We start from the raw sequence: 19,061 nt of genomic DNA, 5'->3' as shown, positions 1-19,061 counted from the left end.
AGTCTTTATTTGTAACATTGGTTCAAGGTAGCCTGCCTCTCTTTTGTCCTCTGCAGAAAATGTTCCAAAAAACTCTAGAAGTTCTTCAAAGTTTTTCAATATTCTCAAGATACTAGAAGCTCGCCTAGTCCCTCGAGTCGGGCAATGGAATGGTAGACCAGCTTGGTCGTTGGCACTCTGACAGCGTATGCTTCTAAAAAGACCCATCCTTTTGTTGGATTCCCTTACGGTGTTTATTAAGTCCTTGGCTCAAGCCATAATATCCGTCTTAGACCTAAGATGGCGGAGACTGTTTACAACTGCCAAGTCTAAACTGTCAGTGGTGCATATCACATAAGGTGCTTTTGGTTGTAGATACAAAACTAACTTTTTTAGTCCTTTGAACTTACCTCTCATATTCGAGGCACCATCACAGCACTTGACAAATCAAGACAAGCAAAAACGTCTTTTAAAATACTAAACAGTGTTTGTGGTTCAGTGTTGGGGGTCTCGTTTAAACCAATAAAGTATTTGTTGATGATTATGGAATCATCAGCAGTACGAATACAAAATGACTCTTATTCGTGAATCGAAGAGTCACTTGTTTCATCAACCATAATAGAAAAATGTACAGACTTCTTGATTGAAGCCAATACCTTTCTCAACACAGACTTTTCTAATAGATTAATGATCTTGATTTCAATGTCGTGGGACGTCCACTTATACCCCGAACGCCCTAACCAATCTTTAAACTTAGATATGTGATTCTTTTGGATTTCCAACAATTGAAAAATATTTGAGTTTAAATCTTCGTCCCCTCTAATTGCTAGTCCTTGTCGGCATAGAAATTCGACGGTAGTAAAAATTGTCTCCAGAACTAATCGGCCTTTCTTCATATCACTATCTAACTATTCATTCAATTGGGAGGCCACACTTTGGTTAGTGATAGAATTTAGTTTCAGAACACCTTCTTTATGTGTAAACATATTTTCATGAAGACGGAATTTTCCCAGAGCATATTTCCAGTTAGAAAACCCTACGGAAGTAAATGCAACTTCTATTTTTGAAGAAAATTGTAACAGATTTTTAGCATCTGCCTCTTTGCAAGTTTTGCAAAAATCATTTTCGGTAGATGCTTCATATTATAGCCAAGTATACTTGATCAATCAATACTTCAGAAATGACCTCCCCTTACCGGATTGTCCAGGTTTCGGCTGTGAACAGTTCTCGCCTGAAGACGACGAAGCAACTGACGACACAATTATTGTTGGAGGTTGACTTGCAGTATCATCAACTTCCAAGCACGCCTTTTTCCTAACAAATTTATTCATTGCAAATTTAATTCACATTACACTAAGAGACTAAAGTAAAGCAAAAAAATAAAGTCAAACGAAATACTCCACTGGGCACTAAAGTCGGAACAGTAAAAACGTCTGCAACATGCACTGAACGAAAGTATCCACACTGAATGACTACGACAGGAGGTTGGGTTTTATATAGCCGCGGCGTCGTAATGTCTCCAGCATCAAGGTGACGTGAGGCAGAGGGTTCCAGGCGCTTCTGCTCCAGTCCTTTGGATGTCGCCGCGGCCGCAGCGCTGGCCCGCCGGCGCCAGACTTTACCCGAAGATTCGCACACCAGGACAAATTCTAAGTGCTCGCGCTGCACTGTAACACTGTCATGATTCACACCACTCGTTTTCAGTTAACCTGCTTACTACCATAATAATTTGTTTTAACACATTATTGAATTTATTTCATAAGGTAACTATCATCAAAGAAGAAAAATAAAAATTCCAACATAATTTTGTGATTTTACAAACCTTAATATAACTAATAATTTTCTTAAATTATTGGGGGGTGGGGGGTGAGGGGCTCCGCTCCCCCAAACGAATTTTAGAAGGCGTTCGGGCCCCCTCAGGCCCAATGGAGTGTGGCGCAGAATGCGACCGAGAAAATGCATCTTGATGTTTTGCGCTTGGATATAGCTAACTTTCAGTCTAGTCGTAGCAGGATCCTGATACAATCTGTTGAGGGGTGTCACCCTTTCCGTCATTGCCAATTCGTTTATTATTTCTTGATGTTTCGGGGTTCTATTCCGACGATGTCGACACCTTCCCACGATATTCAGGCTGACAACCATTCACTCATCTTCAGGTGAGTTTTCCAGTGGATACTGCCAGTGCACGTCCCTGACTTTATGCGAAAACCTGGCTCGGTGGCTCGTTCGCGTCTCGTCACCCAGTTGCAAGCCCTTGTGACACATTTATTAGGCCGGAAAGGCTTAAGACTGTATGGGCACACAGCGAGAAATGCATGCTAGAAGATAAATGCAAATGTTATCCAAACCTGCAAATTTCGCTGTTGTATTTGACCACGAACGGCAGTTTTAGAATGTCCTCAACACTTTACAAGTGTCAGTCATGGTCAGAACGGTGTAATGTGTAGTTGTGAGTGCATTACGTCTGAGCCAAGTGAATTCGAACGATATCAAATTGTTGGTGCTCGTACGGTGGGTGCTTCCATAACCAAGATAGCCGAAGTGTTCGGTGTTTTCAAAGGGATCATATAGACGATTTGTATCGCATACATGGAAAGCGGAAAAACATTATTGGCTAAGTCACAACTCGGACGAAAGTGTTGTTGGGTGACAGTGGCGCATGGTCATTGAAGAGGATTGTAAGAAAAAAAAAAGACGACAGCTGCAAAAGTCGGTGCAGAGCTGAATGTCGCACTCACAAATCCTCTCGTCACCAAACAAACTGGAAGGTCTGTTCCAAAGCAGAGAGTTGAAGGGAGAGCTGGAATTCCAAAACCACTCATTAGTGATGCAAATGCTCGTAAGAGGAAAACATGGGGCGAAAGTCATAAATCCTGGAATATTGAGCAGTGCAGGAATGTAATTTGGTCGGATTGGTCCCGTTGCACACGGTATCCAAATTCTGGCCGCGTTTACGTCCCAAGAGTGAAACATGGTGGGGAGTCGTTGATGATCTGGGCAACCACATCGCGGTATTCCATGAGCCCCAAGCGTTCTCTGCAAGATCGCATTACTGCCAAGGATTATGAGACAGTTCTGGATGTTAAAGGCTATCCTATGGTAGAGTTTTTGTTCTCCAATGGTTGTGCTGTGTCCCAAGACGACAGGGCCGCTGTTGAGACAGTTCGCATCGCTCAGGACTGGTTGTGTGAGCACGAGGATGAACTGCTGCATCTTCCCTGGCCGCTACAGTCACCAGATCTGAATATTATTGAGCCTTTGTGATCTGCTTGGGAGAGAATGGCGCCTGATCACTATCCACCTCCATTATTGTTACCTAAGCTTGCCACTATTTTGCAGGGAGAATGGTATACGATTCCATTGGAATTTGAAAACCAGACGGAACCTCTATTTATCGATTCCAAGACGACTGGAAGTTGTTTTGAGTGCCAACTCTTTTCCTACACAGTATTGGGAATAGTAATGTGTTTTAGGTGTTTCCATATTTTCGTCCGTCTTATTATCTTCTTCACAAAAAAACTTGGAAATGGTTGCAAGGATTACAAAATGGCCCCGGCATCAGTTTTAGTTCAAATTTACGTTCAGGTTCTGGTAATGTTTCCTAGACTATGGCATAACATACCTAAGTGCGAATGTTTTTCCGAACTTGTGCCTCAGTTAATCGTTGATGTTTGACAGATATGGTGAGCCTGGGATTGTTCATTATTAGGCACTGATATTTTAAATCTATGATTTGAGGATTTGTTCACCGACATTACTCATCTATAGACAGTAATTTTTAATGTAATCCCGATCACGATTACTGTGGACTTACTGCTGGTAAATAGAGTTACAATTAGTGACAGCTAAAAGTCACGTGTTCCTTGCCTTAGATGCCTTCTGTAAAAAATACAAAGGTTGAGGAGTCACTGATACTTGCAGATTCCAAAGACCCATATGTCGTTGGAAGTGATCAAGGACATTCCGATTATAAACATCCTGATACCCCCTCGTGTGCTCATGAACTTAGTGTGCAAGCAAGCTGGTTGGCATCTTCAAACGAAGATTGGTGAGTGAAGAGACTTCTCATTCTAACACTATGTGGATATCGCGACGAGTAACCGTAAAGGAAGCAAACCTTATGGACATAAACCCTAATATCAAACAGTATAGTTCTAATTTCCTCGCAAGCAGAAATAATCAAGCACAAAGGTAAAACCAGAACGAAAATGTGAACCATATCATATAGAATATAAAAAAAGGTGCAGTTTCTGACAGAGGCAAAGCGTGTCTGTGTGTGTGTGTGTGTGTGTGTTAAGCTAATAAAGAGAATCCATTTTTAGGAAGATTAATGACATAATACTTACTAAAACATTCGACATTCTGTGGGACAAGTCTTGATCAAAAAATAACCTCTGGTCGACGAGAACACGTTTGTTTATATCCTTCGGGTAAAGTGAGTCATCCTTCGCATACTTCGAGACGAGGTACATGGCAATGGCGCGGCTGTCAACAAGGCAGCAAAATATTAGTGACATACAAGCTCAGACATATCACTGTACATTCTAACACATTGTGAGATAGTTTAATATGGATTTGTGGAAACCTGCTGAGAGCTTGAACTGAAACGTTTTCTGATGGGCTTTCTGAAGGCCCAGATTGTAGTGAAAATTGTTTCTGCAGGAAACTTTGGCTTGGTAGTAGAGTACGATTACGGAAAATGCTGCAACAGCTACAATGCCATCACGATAGTAGACAATGTTGCAACCAACTAATACAGATAAATGTACTGCGGCCATTGGATCATTACATGCCTCACTAGGAAACCAGCAGTAGCGTCACGCAACAAAAATAATGAAATGTTACATTTACTTAGTTTCCGGTAATTGATCTACTGGTTGCGCCACTTTACTTCCTAAATTATTCACGATGTCCAAGCTTTAACTAATAACAGTGTAACAATTTCGTTAATATAATCAAAATGTTATAACCACGCTTCTACAGATTGTTTTACCTCTGAAATTAGCACATGGAATTCATTGTCATCATAACATGAGAATACCGCCATGTAGACAATTACACATGTGTACACGTTAAATGTTTAGCGCAACTTTAATTTACTCAAATTTAATTTAATGTTAAAATTTAATATACGTGGTAACTCCATGTTCCTTTATTTGTTTCAGGTGAAATGGAGTTTTTTTTAATTGGCGAAGTAGAACGAAACCAAAATTAAGATACGAGTTTTGTTTAATTTATTATCACTTATCTTTCTATCTAGTGCATAGTGTATTTTGCTTATGATGCTTTTCTTTTTGAGAACTTGGAAAAAACTTACTAAGCTTATTGCTAGGTTTTCAGGATTATTAAAACCAAAGAGCTAGTACCTACTCCACCAGTTCTCTGATAAAGGGTTCATTTTATCATATTATAGTAAGTGAATGTAATTTACTCTCCGATCGTCAGATAAATGTCGCGATTTCTAACAGCCACACGGGATTTCTTGAAAATTACTTATCAGACTGAATAAAGACTCTAACATCGCTATTGGAATGTAAATAATATCTCAACACAGTTTGAAATTCAGCATTACTTTTCATCCACATCTGTTTCGTTTCCATAACAGTGTTTAAGGTGTTTCTGCATCTGGATCAGTCATTAGCTAATGGTGAGTAGAGATCTAATGCATACTTGTAACTCATAATTAATGCTTACCTTTCACTAATGTACAGGCCATTGTCTTCCAGTATAGGAACTGTATGTTGGGGATTTTTCTGAAAAGATCGAGAAAACATAACACATCAAAAAGGTTATTCAGTGTTAGTGTTTGTAGTATCTAAAACAATAAAGAAAGGGAAATTTGAACTAAGAAAGTTAGAAGTCAGTTTAGTTATTCATATAATATCCATATTACTAATGACTTCAAAATATGAAAACAAGTCGAATGTTTCATTATAAAAATAACTACCGCCTATTTTCGTTTACAAATTCAAGAAGTGTGACTTTCAGTAATGATGAGAATGTTATTTTGACATGTGGACGCTACCATATGTACTTCTTTGCACATATTTCAATCATTTGCTACAATGCGTGGATACATCAAAGATGAACGAAATTAAAGGTAACAAACAGTCTTGTTCAGAAGAAAGTTGTACTTCGATGTAGGCGTTGAACATGAAGTCATTTGTGTGGGATTCGCAGTGCTGTTGCACTAACTGCTACCTTTTATAGCATTTTATGATGTCCTTATAATCGGAGTTAGATGTGTACCACATTTCATCCCCATATGAACATACGCGATGGGTCTTGCATGGGCAGCAGGTGATTGGTATGCCGTACAGTGAAGTCACTGCTGTCAGGATCAAATGGTGTGGTCAGTAACGTGTGTGCCTCGGCTGTCATCGGCTAACTAGGATTGTAACAGAAAATTTTTGTCTTACTGAGCAATAATTGCCTCAACAATTCACTGCCACTGAACAACAAAAATTCAAGCAAGAGCCGTATTCCCGCTATAGATTATTCACCTCATTCTTTGGTTACCTTCTAATTACTGCAGTTGTCAATCATCAACACTGGACGTTAAAACATGGGAAATGTCTGCTAGAAAAATGACTTACTAGTAGGTACATGGTGAAGGTGAGTTACAAGTTAAGTCAGGGTGACCGACCTCTCGGAGGTCTTAGTTCGAGAATTGTTTAAATAGGACCAAATGTGAATCGAGATGTTTCATTCCTGGTGTAAGGCCATTGTGTGTTTTATATTTCAAATTGTTATTCGTTATTTCTTTTTTCTTGTGTAATATTTGAAAAGAGAATACGCAGTGCCAACACTGCAGACTTGCGGTCAGCAATGTTGAACGAGAGGGACGTTTGTTACCACTTTGTCTGGACAGTTCCTCGTATATGCAAAGGTAGTGCTTGTGAGGCCAGAGAATATTTTCAGTTGTTCCTACTAACCTCTTAGTCGACAAAGTGAGCTTTCTAGGGAAAAATACGTGGTTTATAGAGAACAGTACTAGAGTCATGAACATGTATCCCAAATTTTCGAGAACGATAGTTTCCGGCAGTTAAAGAGAAATGAGTATTTGGATGGACTCTACTTGATGATTTAAAATGGGCTTGTATAATTTCTTAAATTCAGCTACAAGTTTTTTCAAAATTTCTTTCTTTTGTTCATGTGCATGGAGAGCTGACAGTGAATGTGCTTTCATTGCTAGAAATTTGGTCAAAGTTTTCAGGTAATGAATTTCAATGGTTAGCGTAAATTACACCTGGACAATATGATTATACAAAGAAGACGATATAGCTCATGTGAACCTGCAATGTCGAACATTATTAATACTGTTATCTACATAACTTGAATTAGAGAATGAGGCAGATTACGTTACAAATGATGTCTCTGATGAATAAGCTATAATACTGTGAATAATCTTTTAGCGTTTGGATGGCAGCACTGCAGTATATCATTCCCGGTTTTAGAGAGGTACAGCGATATTCAGAGCTATTATTACAAAACATCTCACTGTTTACATTAACACTGCAACTACTCCATCAAGATCAAAATACACTACTGGCCATTAAAATTGCTACACCACGAAGATGACGTGCTACAGACGCGAAATTTGACCGACAGGAAGAAGATGCTGTGATATGCAAATGATTAGCTTTTCAGGGCATTCACATAAGGTTGGCGCCGGTAACGACACCTACAACATACTGACATGAGGAAAGTTTCCTACCGATGTCTCATGCACAAACAGCAGTTGACCGGCGTTGCCTGGTGAAACGTTGTTGTGATGCCTCGTGTAAGGAGGAGAAATGCGTACCATCACGTTTCCGACTTTGATAAAGGTTGGGTTGTAGCCTATGGCGATTGCGGTTTATCGTATCGCGACATTGCTGCTCGCGTTGGTCGAGATCCAATGACTTAGCAGAATATGGAATCGGTGGTTCCAGGAGGGTAATACGAAACGCCGTGCTGGATACCAACTGCCTCGTATCACTAGCAGTCGAGATGACAGGCATCTTATCCGCATGGCTGTAACAGATCGTGCAGCCACGTCTCGATCCCTGAGTCAACAGATGGGGACGTTTGCAAGACAACAACCATCTGCACGCACAGTTCGACGACGTTTGCAGCAGCATGGACTATCAGCTCTGAGACCACGGCTGCGGTTACCCTTGATGCTTCATCACAGACAGGAGCGCCTGTAATGGTGTACTCAACGACGGACCTAGGTGCACGAATGGCAAAACGTAAATTTTTTCGGATGAGTCCAGGTTCAGTTTACAGCATCATTATGATCGCATCCGTGTTTGGCGACATCGCGGTGAACACACATTGGAAGCGTATATTGGTCATCGCCATACTGGCGTATCACCCGGCGTGATGGTATGGGTTGCCATTGATTACACGTCTCGGTCACCTCTTGTTCGCATTGACGCCACTTTTAACAGTGGACGTTACATCTCAGATGTGTTACGACCCGTGGCTCTACCCTTCATTCGATCCCTGCGAAACCCTACATTTCAGCAGGATAATGCACGACCATATGTTGCAGGTCCTGTACGGGCCTTTCTGGATACAGAAAATGTTCGACTGGTGCCCTGGCCAGCACATTCTCCAGATCTCTCACCAATTGAAAACGTCTGGTCAATGGTGGCCGAGCAACTGGCTCATCACAATACGCCCGTTCCTGCTCTTGATGAACTGTGGTATCGTGTTGAAGCTGCATGGGCAGATGTACCTGTACACGCCATCCAAGCTGTTTTTGACTCAATGCCCAGGCGTATCAAGGCCGTTATTACGGCCAGAGGTGGTTGTTCTAGGTGCTGATTTCTCAGGATCTATGCATCCAAATTGCGTGAAAATGTAATCACATGTCAGTTCTAGTATAATATATTTGTCCAATGAATACCCGTTTATCATCTGAATTTCTTCTTGGTGTAGCAATTTTAATGGCCAGTAGTGTACGTACTGACATATCGGTTTACCAGATAGCAAGTACTTACTACGTTCCCTGCAGAAACTGTTAATATCATCACTCACAACACGAGCATGATAACAGAAACTGGTCGTAATGCAGGCTGAACGCAAACGCCATTCACACAATTTTGGAGACGGTTCAGGGACGTTTTCTGCTAATTTTGTTATAAGGACCCCGTGGTATCCGATGGAACCTTACAGAACAATAATTTAATTAATATTTATACGGCTTGTTGCTCAAATTACCTTTGTCTCAGTGAAAACGGAGAGGTTTTCAGTAAGTAACGCAACGCATTTCTTTCTCGGCCAATTTCGATTGCAAATTTGGAATTTGTTGTGGGACATCGTGGAATATTCGTGCTTCGGCTACTACTGTACCATGACTTTCCGATAGTGGATGTGCTATGCGTTGGCCTTCGGAATGCCGCCTATAACGGAGGTGCGTTCCAGGCAGACAGCTGTCATTGAGTTTCGTTTGGTGCAAAACCAGAGCATCGCAGATATTCATCGGTACTTGCAGAATATCTGTGGAAACCGGGGAGTGAACAAAAGCACGGTGAGTCGTCGGGCAAGGCGAATGTCATCATCGCAAGGTCGTGCAAACTTGTCCAACCTCCCGCGTGCCGGTCGGTCGCACACAGCTGTGACTCATCCAATGTAGGAACGTGGTCGACGGATCGCAACCAAACACCTCGCTGCCCAGCTGGACATCTCTGTTGGTAGTGCTGACGCACTCGTGCGCCAGCTGGTGTTCTGGAAGTGTGTACCCACCGCGTACCTCGCCACCTAGCAGAAAACTATATGGAGCACGAAGGACCATCTGTGCGGAACTTCTAAGGTGCCTCTTACGTGAGGAAGACATTTTTACCAGTTTTAATAAATTATTGTTTTTCATTGATGTATTCACGATAGTTAGGAAGTGCTGAAGTCCGTAACCGCCCATGAATTAGAGAGCATTTCCCACTCTGGCTGGCTAGGTGACGAAGCGATCATATGTCGCGCGTAGTGGGGTGGGGTTCGGCGCTGGACCGTAGCAACAAGCGTTAGCCTGGGAAATATACATGACGGAAGTACCGCCATCTTGGCGCCAAGGTCACCGATTTTGTTTATTTATATTTAATAATTAGAGTCATTTATGACCACAAGAATACTAGGAGGAGCCTCTGGATGTTTAAAACTATTTATCATAATTTTGCCTCGTTAAAATTCACACCCGTTCATTAACAAATGCATATCTTAGTAAGTACGAACTTGATTGGAAATCCACGAACTATGGCGAAACTAGTAAGAGATACGGACTGCGCGCCGAAGTCGGCAGTCGGCGTTAAGAGCTCTTCCTGTCTTGTTCGATGGTAGCCATGCTCTCGGTTACGAGTAGTTTGTGACATGAGTGTTTCACTATTGATCTAATAGGAATAAAAGTGATATTACGGCATTCTGAATGTTAATTTCGAGTAAATAAATACCCCAAAGTTGATCGACAGCAATTTCAGATAATTAGCTTCCACCGACAGAGACATCCAATGCGCCAATGAAGAATCTGCAGGGGACGACATTTACGAGAGCTGCACCGCGCACAGGTAGGAGGAAATCCGATGACACGACCCACCAAGGCGGATCAAGAAAGGTCCGACTTACACTCGCAAATTCCGGGTGGAAATGCTGACCAGTCATACTGTACGTCACGTATATCACCCTATACGGACTCGCGGCTGAGTAATAACAGTATCAGTTTAGAAGCGAGGGGATCTTGCAAAGTGCTTGCCCGTTACTAGGCTGATAGTGACATTTTTTGTCGGAAATCGTCACATGAACATGGGTTCATCATGTCCAATCAGAAAGAAAACGGCAACCCATGGAGTGGCGCCACATCATCTCCCGTCTGGAAAAAAGTTCAAAGACGCTCCCTTAGTCGGTAAAGTCATGGCGACGGTTTTCTGTTTGATGTCCTTCCGCATGGTGCAACGATCAACTCTGAAGTTATTGTGTTACACTTAGGAAACTGAAGAAACGACTTCAGTGTGTTCAACGCCACAAAAATGCGAACAAATCTGCATACCAGAGAGTAACCCAACTCATCCACCCTAAGGCCCCAATCTTGCACCTTCCATCTTTCAACTGATTGGCCCAATGGAGTATGCACTACGCGAGAAGCAGGACGTTAGCGATGGGGAGGTTACATGAAGCAAACTTTGGATCCGGCGTCGACCAGTAGAGTGGTAACATGCGAGCACACATGCCCTTCCAGTAAGGCCGTCGCATTGAATGGAGGTCGTGTTGAAAAATTGGGCTCTGTAGCTAAAAGAGTGAGGAATAATACGGTTTATTGAAATCCTGAACAAAACCAACATGCTCTTAGGAAACCAATGTGTTACATTACTTATTGAACGCTCCTCGTACGTTCAAAAGTTTCTAATAGCAATCACCAAAATGTTCAACACATGACACAGAGTAAATCAACAACTCTAAGAATATGCAAAAGTACTGTGGCGTGCAACTGTCAGTACTGTGTAGCAGTTGCCGCCGCATTGAAAACAGCTCAGCGCAGTATCGTTCTGCCGCTCTTCCACTGTATTCAGTGCACCCACACACGAAGTGCATATCGGCCAACTCCTTATCAGTAAACCTATCCATACTCCTGTGTATCACTGTCAATGCACAACTATAACGGTCTGAAAAAAAAAAAGGGAAACAGAACCGAGCAGTCTGAATGCCAGGCTGGGAGTGAAGAGTACTGTGACTGAATGGAACAAGTTACTTTATAGACAAGACACATAACGTGTAGCGTAGATCTTTTCGCTATAGGGTAGATTTTTAAGCGCCATTCAGACACAAAGATATACGGGGGTAAGAAATCAAAAGAGATGCAATTACTCTGTAATGAGCTACCGAAGGCCACTGCTGCAATGTATCAAAATATTCAATAATACTCCTGAACAAGTCCACAATTTTGTCTACGGAGTTCGTATTCATCTTGTATATTGCAGTCTGCTCAGTTAACAAGCAGACAGAAACTGATTCTGTAACCTTACCATCTTCAGTCGCCTTAGTTGTTATAGGTCTTATTAATTTTACACAGAAGTCTCAGAAACTACATTACTGAACTTCTGTGAATAACAAGTACGTGAAAACGTATTTCTTTTGATTAGGAATTAAAGTTCAGACATTACTAGACTTACGTCTGGGGACCTACAGGGTGCTCGGAAATTCCCTTTACAAACTTCTAGGACTTGTAGAGCGGAGTGTGCAAATAATATTTTGAATAGGAGCCCACGTTTGAAAACGTAACGTCCTGCGACGTTTCAGTTCAGGTGCTAAACTCGTCCACTTCTGCTTGAGGATTTGAATTAGGCGCGACTCAGCAGAATTATTAGGTAATAATTCGAAAGCGAACATAATAAAACACTTATTTATCACTTAAGCACATTTGTATTAAAACGTAAACATCAAGTCCTTACACTATTCTGAAACGAAAAAGAAACACCGCATATTGTACATAAGCAACGGCACTGACACATTTCAACAGCGGCCCGATGTGGCGACCACCGACGTTGTCACAGACATTGTACCTACGAAACATGTTCTGGTACGCACTCTCCGTGCCACCTGGGTCCCTTCTGTTTGCGGCGCAGCGGCCGGAACTCGTGCCATCGGATCTTTCTCCATCTCTACACGAGTCTCCTTAAGTAAATTCTGTTTTCGACCCCACAAGGAGTAGAACACATGATCCTGTCCCCCTATGACATACCAAGACAAGCAACACCGAGAGTTTTCTCTTTTCCTCAGCACACGTGGACGCGTTACATACCTGAACTTGAACCGCCGTAGACCGGAAATGATACGTTTCCGGACATGGGTTCCCATTCAAAATATTATATACTCACTACAAGTCCAGGAAGTTTGTAACAGGAATATCCGAACACCCTGTGTATGATGACGCGGTAGGAACAAGTGAAGTGACAGCAGTAGCTGTTACACTTCAAACAAGTGCGCACTGCGGTTTTTTTCCTGAAGGTTGGCTTCAAAATAAGAACCCCAGTTTCTTGTCTTGGCATCCTCCAAGCACTGAATCGACTTACCCATCGATTTAAAGGGGGATATACATTCTACGTTGACTCCGAAGCACGCCCCAGTTTTCTACTCTTCACGGGTAACGACATTGATTCTGCCACAGAAGATATCGACGTATTCGAGTCAAACAGGTTGCAGTTCACGCAACTGACGATAGGGTCGCTTGTAGTGACTAACGTGGTCCCGCTACTTCGAGGCCAAAATGCCTTTATAAGCAGCGGGCAAGAGCTCCACTGACATTGTGCTTGCCAAGCGAAGATTTCTGACGTCATCCTCATGACGCAATGGAACCTGGCTGCTCGACTCTGGATTGGGCTACAGATTGCCATATAGGTTTACCTGCAGTGATGATAATGACTTCCTAAGGATTTACGGAGTTTCCGGCTTATTCTTCCACAGTAAAGTTCGCTCGCTACTGCCTACCCAGTGCGTTCAGGTTTTCTGAATTTGACCGTTGTTCAGTGTCTGTTTAAACTGTGAATTAATAAAAGCTGTGCACATTGGTACACAAGAACCAAAGAAACGTTTACAAAATCTACGAAACACTGCCAGAGGTGAAAGAACCGAAAAATAACAGAAAAAAAGCTCTTGTATCATCTCAGCATTGCAACACACACATTTGAATATTTAGTCTAACAAATGCCCACTTAGCCACCAAAACATTCTGTAATTACTCACTGTTACAGTGGTGATGGCGTGATATGTCCACTTTCAGCACACACGCAGCAAGTGCATCTATATATATCTGCTTTTTGGCTGAGAAACTTGAATGTCATTAAAACGCAAAGCATGTGATCTTTCACCATCTGCACGTAATTAGAATAAACCAAAACCAAATTCCTATGATGATCCCACGGGAAGAAGTCCGCTGGTGTCAAAGCTAATGATAGAGTTTACGAGCATTTTCTCATCTAAAGCATACCAGCGAGGAGAGGAGGCAGTGTGGCATTGGACTGCTATTTGGGAGACCATACAGAGAGATGTTTTCCATTAATTCACTACACAACTTAAAGCGAATACCTGGAAGTTTCCCATGAAATTTCCTTTGCTCATCGGAAGCAATTAAAATAGTTTTCTTCCATATAAACTCTCCCTCGAACTTTTGTGAAAGCATATTCTTGCGCTCAATAAATAATGAAGTAGGTAATTTAGGTAAATAGTAGTACACAGTTTACTTTCAACATTTCAGGCGCCTTCAGGTCCTTATAGACATCCTTTACATCCTCTATTTTGAGATCAACACCGATGATACCAGCGATCACTCGTACCAGACGGCATGGAGGGCTCAAGGGATGGTTGTAAAGAACCAGCGGAGCCATTTTGCTTTCTGAAAAATAAATTGAACATTAAATAATTCACTTTTGCAAAAATAGCCTGTTCTCCACAGCAATTTGGAACTTGGCGCATTGTGCAGTAAACAGAAGAATAGAAGCAATTTTTGCGATGTTAATGATTTCATTAAGAAAATACGAATTACACGAGCAGATGTGGTGCACCTAATTTTGAAATAGCCTTACAATCAGCCGGTGATTGTGGATACATATTCAAGGCAATGACACTGAAGGTTACATAGGTACTGACATCAGTTTGTGAGGGAGCGGTTTCTTTATCTCACTTTTATGCGTTTCTCTAAGACGTCCCGAATGTTGCGGAAGACGCATCTGTGTAAAGAAGCTTTTGCCCTCCAGGAGATTACAAGAGGAAAAAATTGTTATAAGTTTATATCTAAGTGGCGCGCTTTTTAGAGTTTGCAGTTAACGAGAGTGGACTCTGAAGAGTGCACAACGTACTTTCATGATGTGAAAATGTGATGCACAGCGATTTTGTAAATACACGGATGAGCCGAAACGTTTTGACGATTGGCCACCGCGTAAGGAAACTACGTGTGCAAGCGGAGCAGACATGAATTGGAATTCGTTTCAACGAAAATAGGGACTGCAAGCGGGGAGATCAACTGACTTAAGCTACTTTGACAAACGGCAAATTGTTATGATCCGGCCGCGCGGGATTTGCCGAGCGGTCAGTGGCGCTTCAGTCATGGACTGTGCAGCTAATCTCGGCGGAGGTTCGAGTCCTCCCTCGTGGATGGGTGTATGTGTTTGTCCTTAGGATAATTTAGGATAAGTAGTGTGTAAGCTTAGGGACTGATGACGTTAAAGCAGTTAAGTCCCATAAGATTTCACACACATTTTGAACATTTTTTTGTTATGATCCGGCGACTGAGAACAATCATCTCTGAAACCGCGAAACTGGTCAGCTGTTTGTGTGTTACTGTCGTGAGCGTCTATGCAAAATGTTTGAACGTCGGTGAAACACGAGTAGGCGAAAAGGCGTTGAGCGTCCATGCCTCGTCGCAGAACGTAGAGGTCGTAGACTACCACATTTTGTAAAACAGGACAGATGTGTGATCTGTGGCAGATATGTCAAGAGAATTCAACGCTGGTGCAGGAACAAGTGTTTGGAACACAGTACACATTGTTGAACATTGGACTCCGCAGCAAACAGCCTATTCGTGTTCTCGTGTTGACCCAAGAACAAGGTGAGTTACCGTTTCCGTGGTTACGTGATAAGAGAGATTCAACCGTGCATCAATGAAAACGTATCGTTTTACCAGATGAGATTTTTGTTACAGCAGGTCAATGGTATCTATGTGCGCCTTCTTGCACGTGAACAGCGACTCGAAACATAAAATGGTTCAAATGGCTCTGAGCACTATGGGACTTAACATGGGAGGTCATCAGCCCCTTAGAACTTAGAACTACTTAAACCTAACTAACCTAAGGACAACACACACATCCATGCCCGAGGCAGGATTCGAACCTGCGACCGTAGCGGTCGCGCGGTTCCAGATTGAAGCGCATAGAACCGCTCGGCCACACCGGCCGGCGACTCGAAACATACAGGTCGGTAGGAACAGTATTAGCTGTAAGGTGACATTCACTCCCAGGTGACCTGTAGTAATAGTCGAAGGCGCCATGACAGTGGTAGATTACCTGAACACTGTTGTGGATCACCTTCGTCCCTTCGACCTTATTGTCTTCTCCGATGGCGATGACATCTGCCTGCAGGGTAACTTCGTGTGACAAGGCCAGAAGCGTGATACATTTGTTTGAGGAGCGTGGCAGTCAGCTCTTGTTGATGCCTTGGACACCAAATTATCCTGATCTAAACGCGATGGGACACATGAGGGAGGCTAACAGGCGTCAGCTCCATGCTCACAGACCACCGGCCCGTACTTTATGAGAACTGCTTGACCTGTGCGTAAACATCTGGTGCCACATTTCTCCGGAACCCTATATACGACCTCTCGAATCCATACTGTGCTCCATAGGTGAATCAACACGTTATTAAGCAGGTGGTCACAATGTTTTACCGCATCAGTGTATAATCAGAAGTTAATATGCACCAACATATACTTTCATCTCTAGTAGACTAGTGACACCGTCTCTGTGGTATGTAGATGGGGGGTCACGCAGTGGGTGCTAGAGGGGTTCTGCCGGAAAAGCTATATGATATTTTATGCCATAATGGTAATAGGTACTGTACCCAACCAATGTGATTTAATATTTGAGTTTAGCACCAGCCTTCATCCTGTCAGCAGTTAGTCATATATGTCAAAGTATTTACCTACTTTAATTCTTAAGATTATTGTAGGAAGTTTTAATGAGCGCTGTGCATACAACTTTTTAACGAAATGGACCTGCTAATGTCAGCAATAAATGTAATAGGTTGCGTAAAGTGAGACGACTGAGTACCATTGTACCCTAACTGGTTGCAGCATATTACTAGCATCTAAGCATTCGAGGATGTATGGTACAACTTTGATGTTGAAAGAATACTGTATGTGTACAGGGTGTCCAGCGAAGGACTCACTGATTTCAAAATTAGATACATTGAAAAATGTGATCGATAGGCGAGCGCAATAAACACTATGTCTATTATGACAGATGTAATGATTTTACACAGAAGTTTGGAAATAGTTCGAAAACCTGCTAACAAATGACGCTGTGATCACAATACGTAGTGCCTGTAAGTGCTGCTTCGCAGCTCAGAGCTACCGGTTCCACCATGGAAACGTGAATGTAGGCTGAAATCGGGTATTCCACAGAACAACGTGTTTTTCTGCTGCAAAAATACCACAATTTAGAACCCAGTCGCGCGGCGACGAGATCCAGTTTTCAAACACGATTTAATGTTCCTAAAGGACCCGATGCGAAAACCATTAGCAGGCTCTTAGCTTCCAACGGACAGGAAGCGTGTCTCATAATATAGCGGTGGATTTTAGCTCCACGCAAATTTTAATTATTCCTGAAATGTTGCCTCGGTTCCTCGGATTATTCAGCGAAATCCTAGGAAATCCCTCAGAAGAACTGCAGCAGAGACTGGTTTTAAGCTTTCCAAAACGCAGAAAATACTTAGACAGAACCTACACATGTTTCCATTCAAAATCCAAAGCCTGTAGAATAAGCCACACGCCCTAGTATTTCCCAACTGAAAGCCTCGATCGTTTCCCTGACCCGTTTTGCTGTGTGTGATGCGGCGTTATCATGAAACAATATAATTTTGTGTTGCCTTTTCCCATATTCCTGTCATTTTTCACGTAATGCTCGATTTAAATCGACCATTTGCAGTTGGTCGCGATTAATATTAAGGGTTTCACCAGGTTTTAGCAACTCGTAATAGATGTCACCTTTCTGATCCCACCAAACACAGAGCATTGTCTTCTTTTCAGAGAAATTTGGTCCTGCAGTGGACGTCGATGCTTTGCCTCGATTCACCCATGATTTACGACGCTTAGGATTCTCAAAATATATCCATTTTTCATCACCTGTCACTATTAGATGCAGAAAAGACTTTCTTTTGTATCTGGCGAGTAGCATTTCACAAGTGCTCTTTCGATTTGCTTGCTGTCTTTCATTCATTTCATGCAGAGCCCATTTTCCCACTTTCTGCACCTTTCTCATAGCTTTCAACCGAAGGTAAACGGCTTTCTGAGTCACATTCCGTTGTTTCGCGAGTTCCTGCTGAGTCTGAGTATCATCTTCATCCAATAAGACCTGCAATTCGTTATCTTCGAACTTTTTCGGTGGTTTCCTGCGCTCGTCGTCTCTCACGTCAAAATCACCACTTTTGAATTTTTTGAACCACTCGAAACACTGTGTTTTCCTATGAGCATGTCCGCCGTAAACTTCGACAAGCATTCTATGCGATTCTGCAGCCGTTTTCTTCAAATGATATCAGAAAACCAATGCTGTCTGCAAATCGTAGTTCGTAGGCACAAAACTCGACATGTGTACGGGTCTGAAACAGATACCGATGAATGGAACTTGCGTTACAGTGTATTGACATTCGTCGTCAGCTGTTACAGGAAGCAGATGGCGCTGCAGACGCGGTCTTATGGGCCCTACGCTGACGGCTAGCACCACCTATAGGGAATTTCCTATTTCGTACTTCTATACCTGGTTCATGCAAAGAAATCGCAATGTCAGAAAATGACAGTAAAACCCAGGAAGGCCAGCTGGAGACACGTGTCGGTGCTGGGGTTGGCAGTTGAAAATTGGTTCAAATGGCTCTGAGCACTATGGGACTCAACTGCTGAGGTCATTAGTCCCCTAGAACTTAGAACTAGTTAAACCTAACTAACCTAAGGACATCACAAACATCCATGCCCGAGGCAGGATTCGAACCTGCGACCGTAGCGGCCTTGCGGTTCCAGACTGCAGCGCCTTTAACCGCACGGCCACTTCGGCCGGCTTGGCAGTTGAACATCAACATAAAAAGTGTAAAGTATGGACCAAAATAGATGGAAAAATCCGTTTGGGTTTCATTTATTGCTGGAAACAGTAGAAGCCTCAAAATGCCTACGAATTTATATCTAAAACGACCTGAAGTGGAACGGCAATAAAAATGAGGATGCCAGACCGTGATTCATTGGAAAAAATCCAGAGAAAATACAATTTACCTACGAACGAGGCAGCTAACAAAATTCTTCTTCAGCTTATCCATCAATGCTATCCGCAGTCTGAGACAACACAAGACATGACTGA

The 19,061-nt window shown here is 42.5% G+C and overlaps 1 protein-coding gene across 1 annotated transcript in view; it reads right to left on the bottom strand.

The window, feature by feature from the left end:
* Window positions 1-19,061, bottom strand: part of LOC126234707 (glutathione S-transferase D5-like) — a 49,244-nt gene that overhangs the window by 10,696 nt on the left and 19,487 nt on the right. The window contains exons 2-4 of the mRNA XM_049943452.1: window positions 14,190-14,341; window positions 5,674-5,732; window positions 4,326-4,464 (exon numbers count right to left, since the gene is read on the bottom strand). Of these exons, the coding sequence (XP_049799409.1) occupies window positions 4,326-4,464; window positions 5,674-5,732; window positions 14,190-14,333 (342 nt within the window). The 5' untranslated portion in view covers window positions 14,334-14,341. The remainder of the gene's footprint in view (window positions 1-4,325; window positions 4,465-5,673; window positions 5,733-14,189; window positions 14,342-19,061) is intronic.

The sequence above is a fragment of the Schistocerca nitens genome, chromosome 2 (genome assembly GCF_023898315.1).
Source record: "Schistocerca nitens isolate TAMUIC-IGC-003100 chromosome 2, iqSchNite1.1, whole genome shotgun sequence".
NCBI lineage: Eukaryota > Metazoa > Arthropoda > Insecta > Orthoptera > Acrididae > Schistocerca > Schistocerca nitens.
The sequence above is the reverse complement of the archived record's forward strand: the minus strand, read 5'-3'. Positions and strand labels throughout refer to the sequence as shown.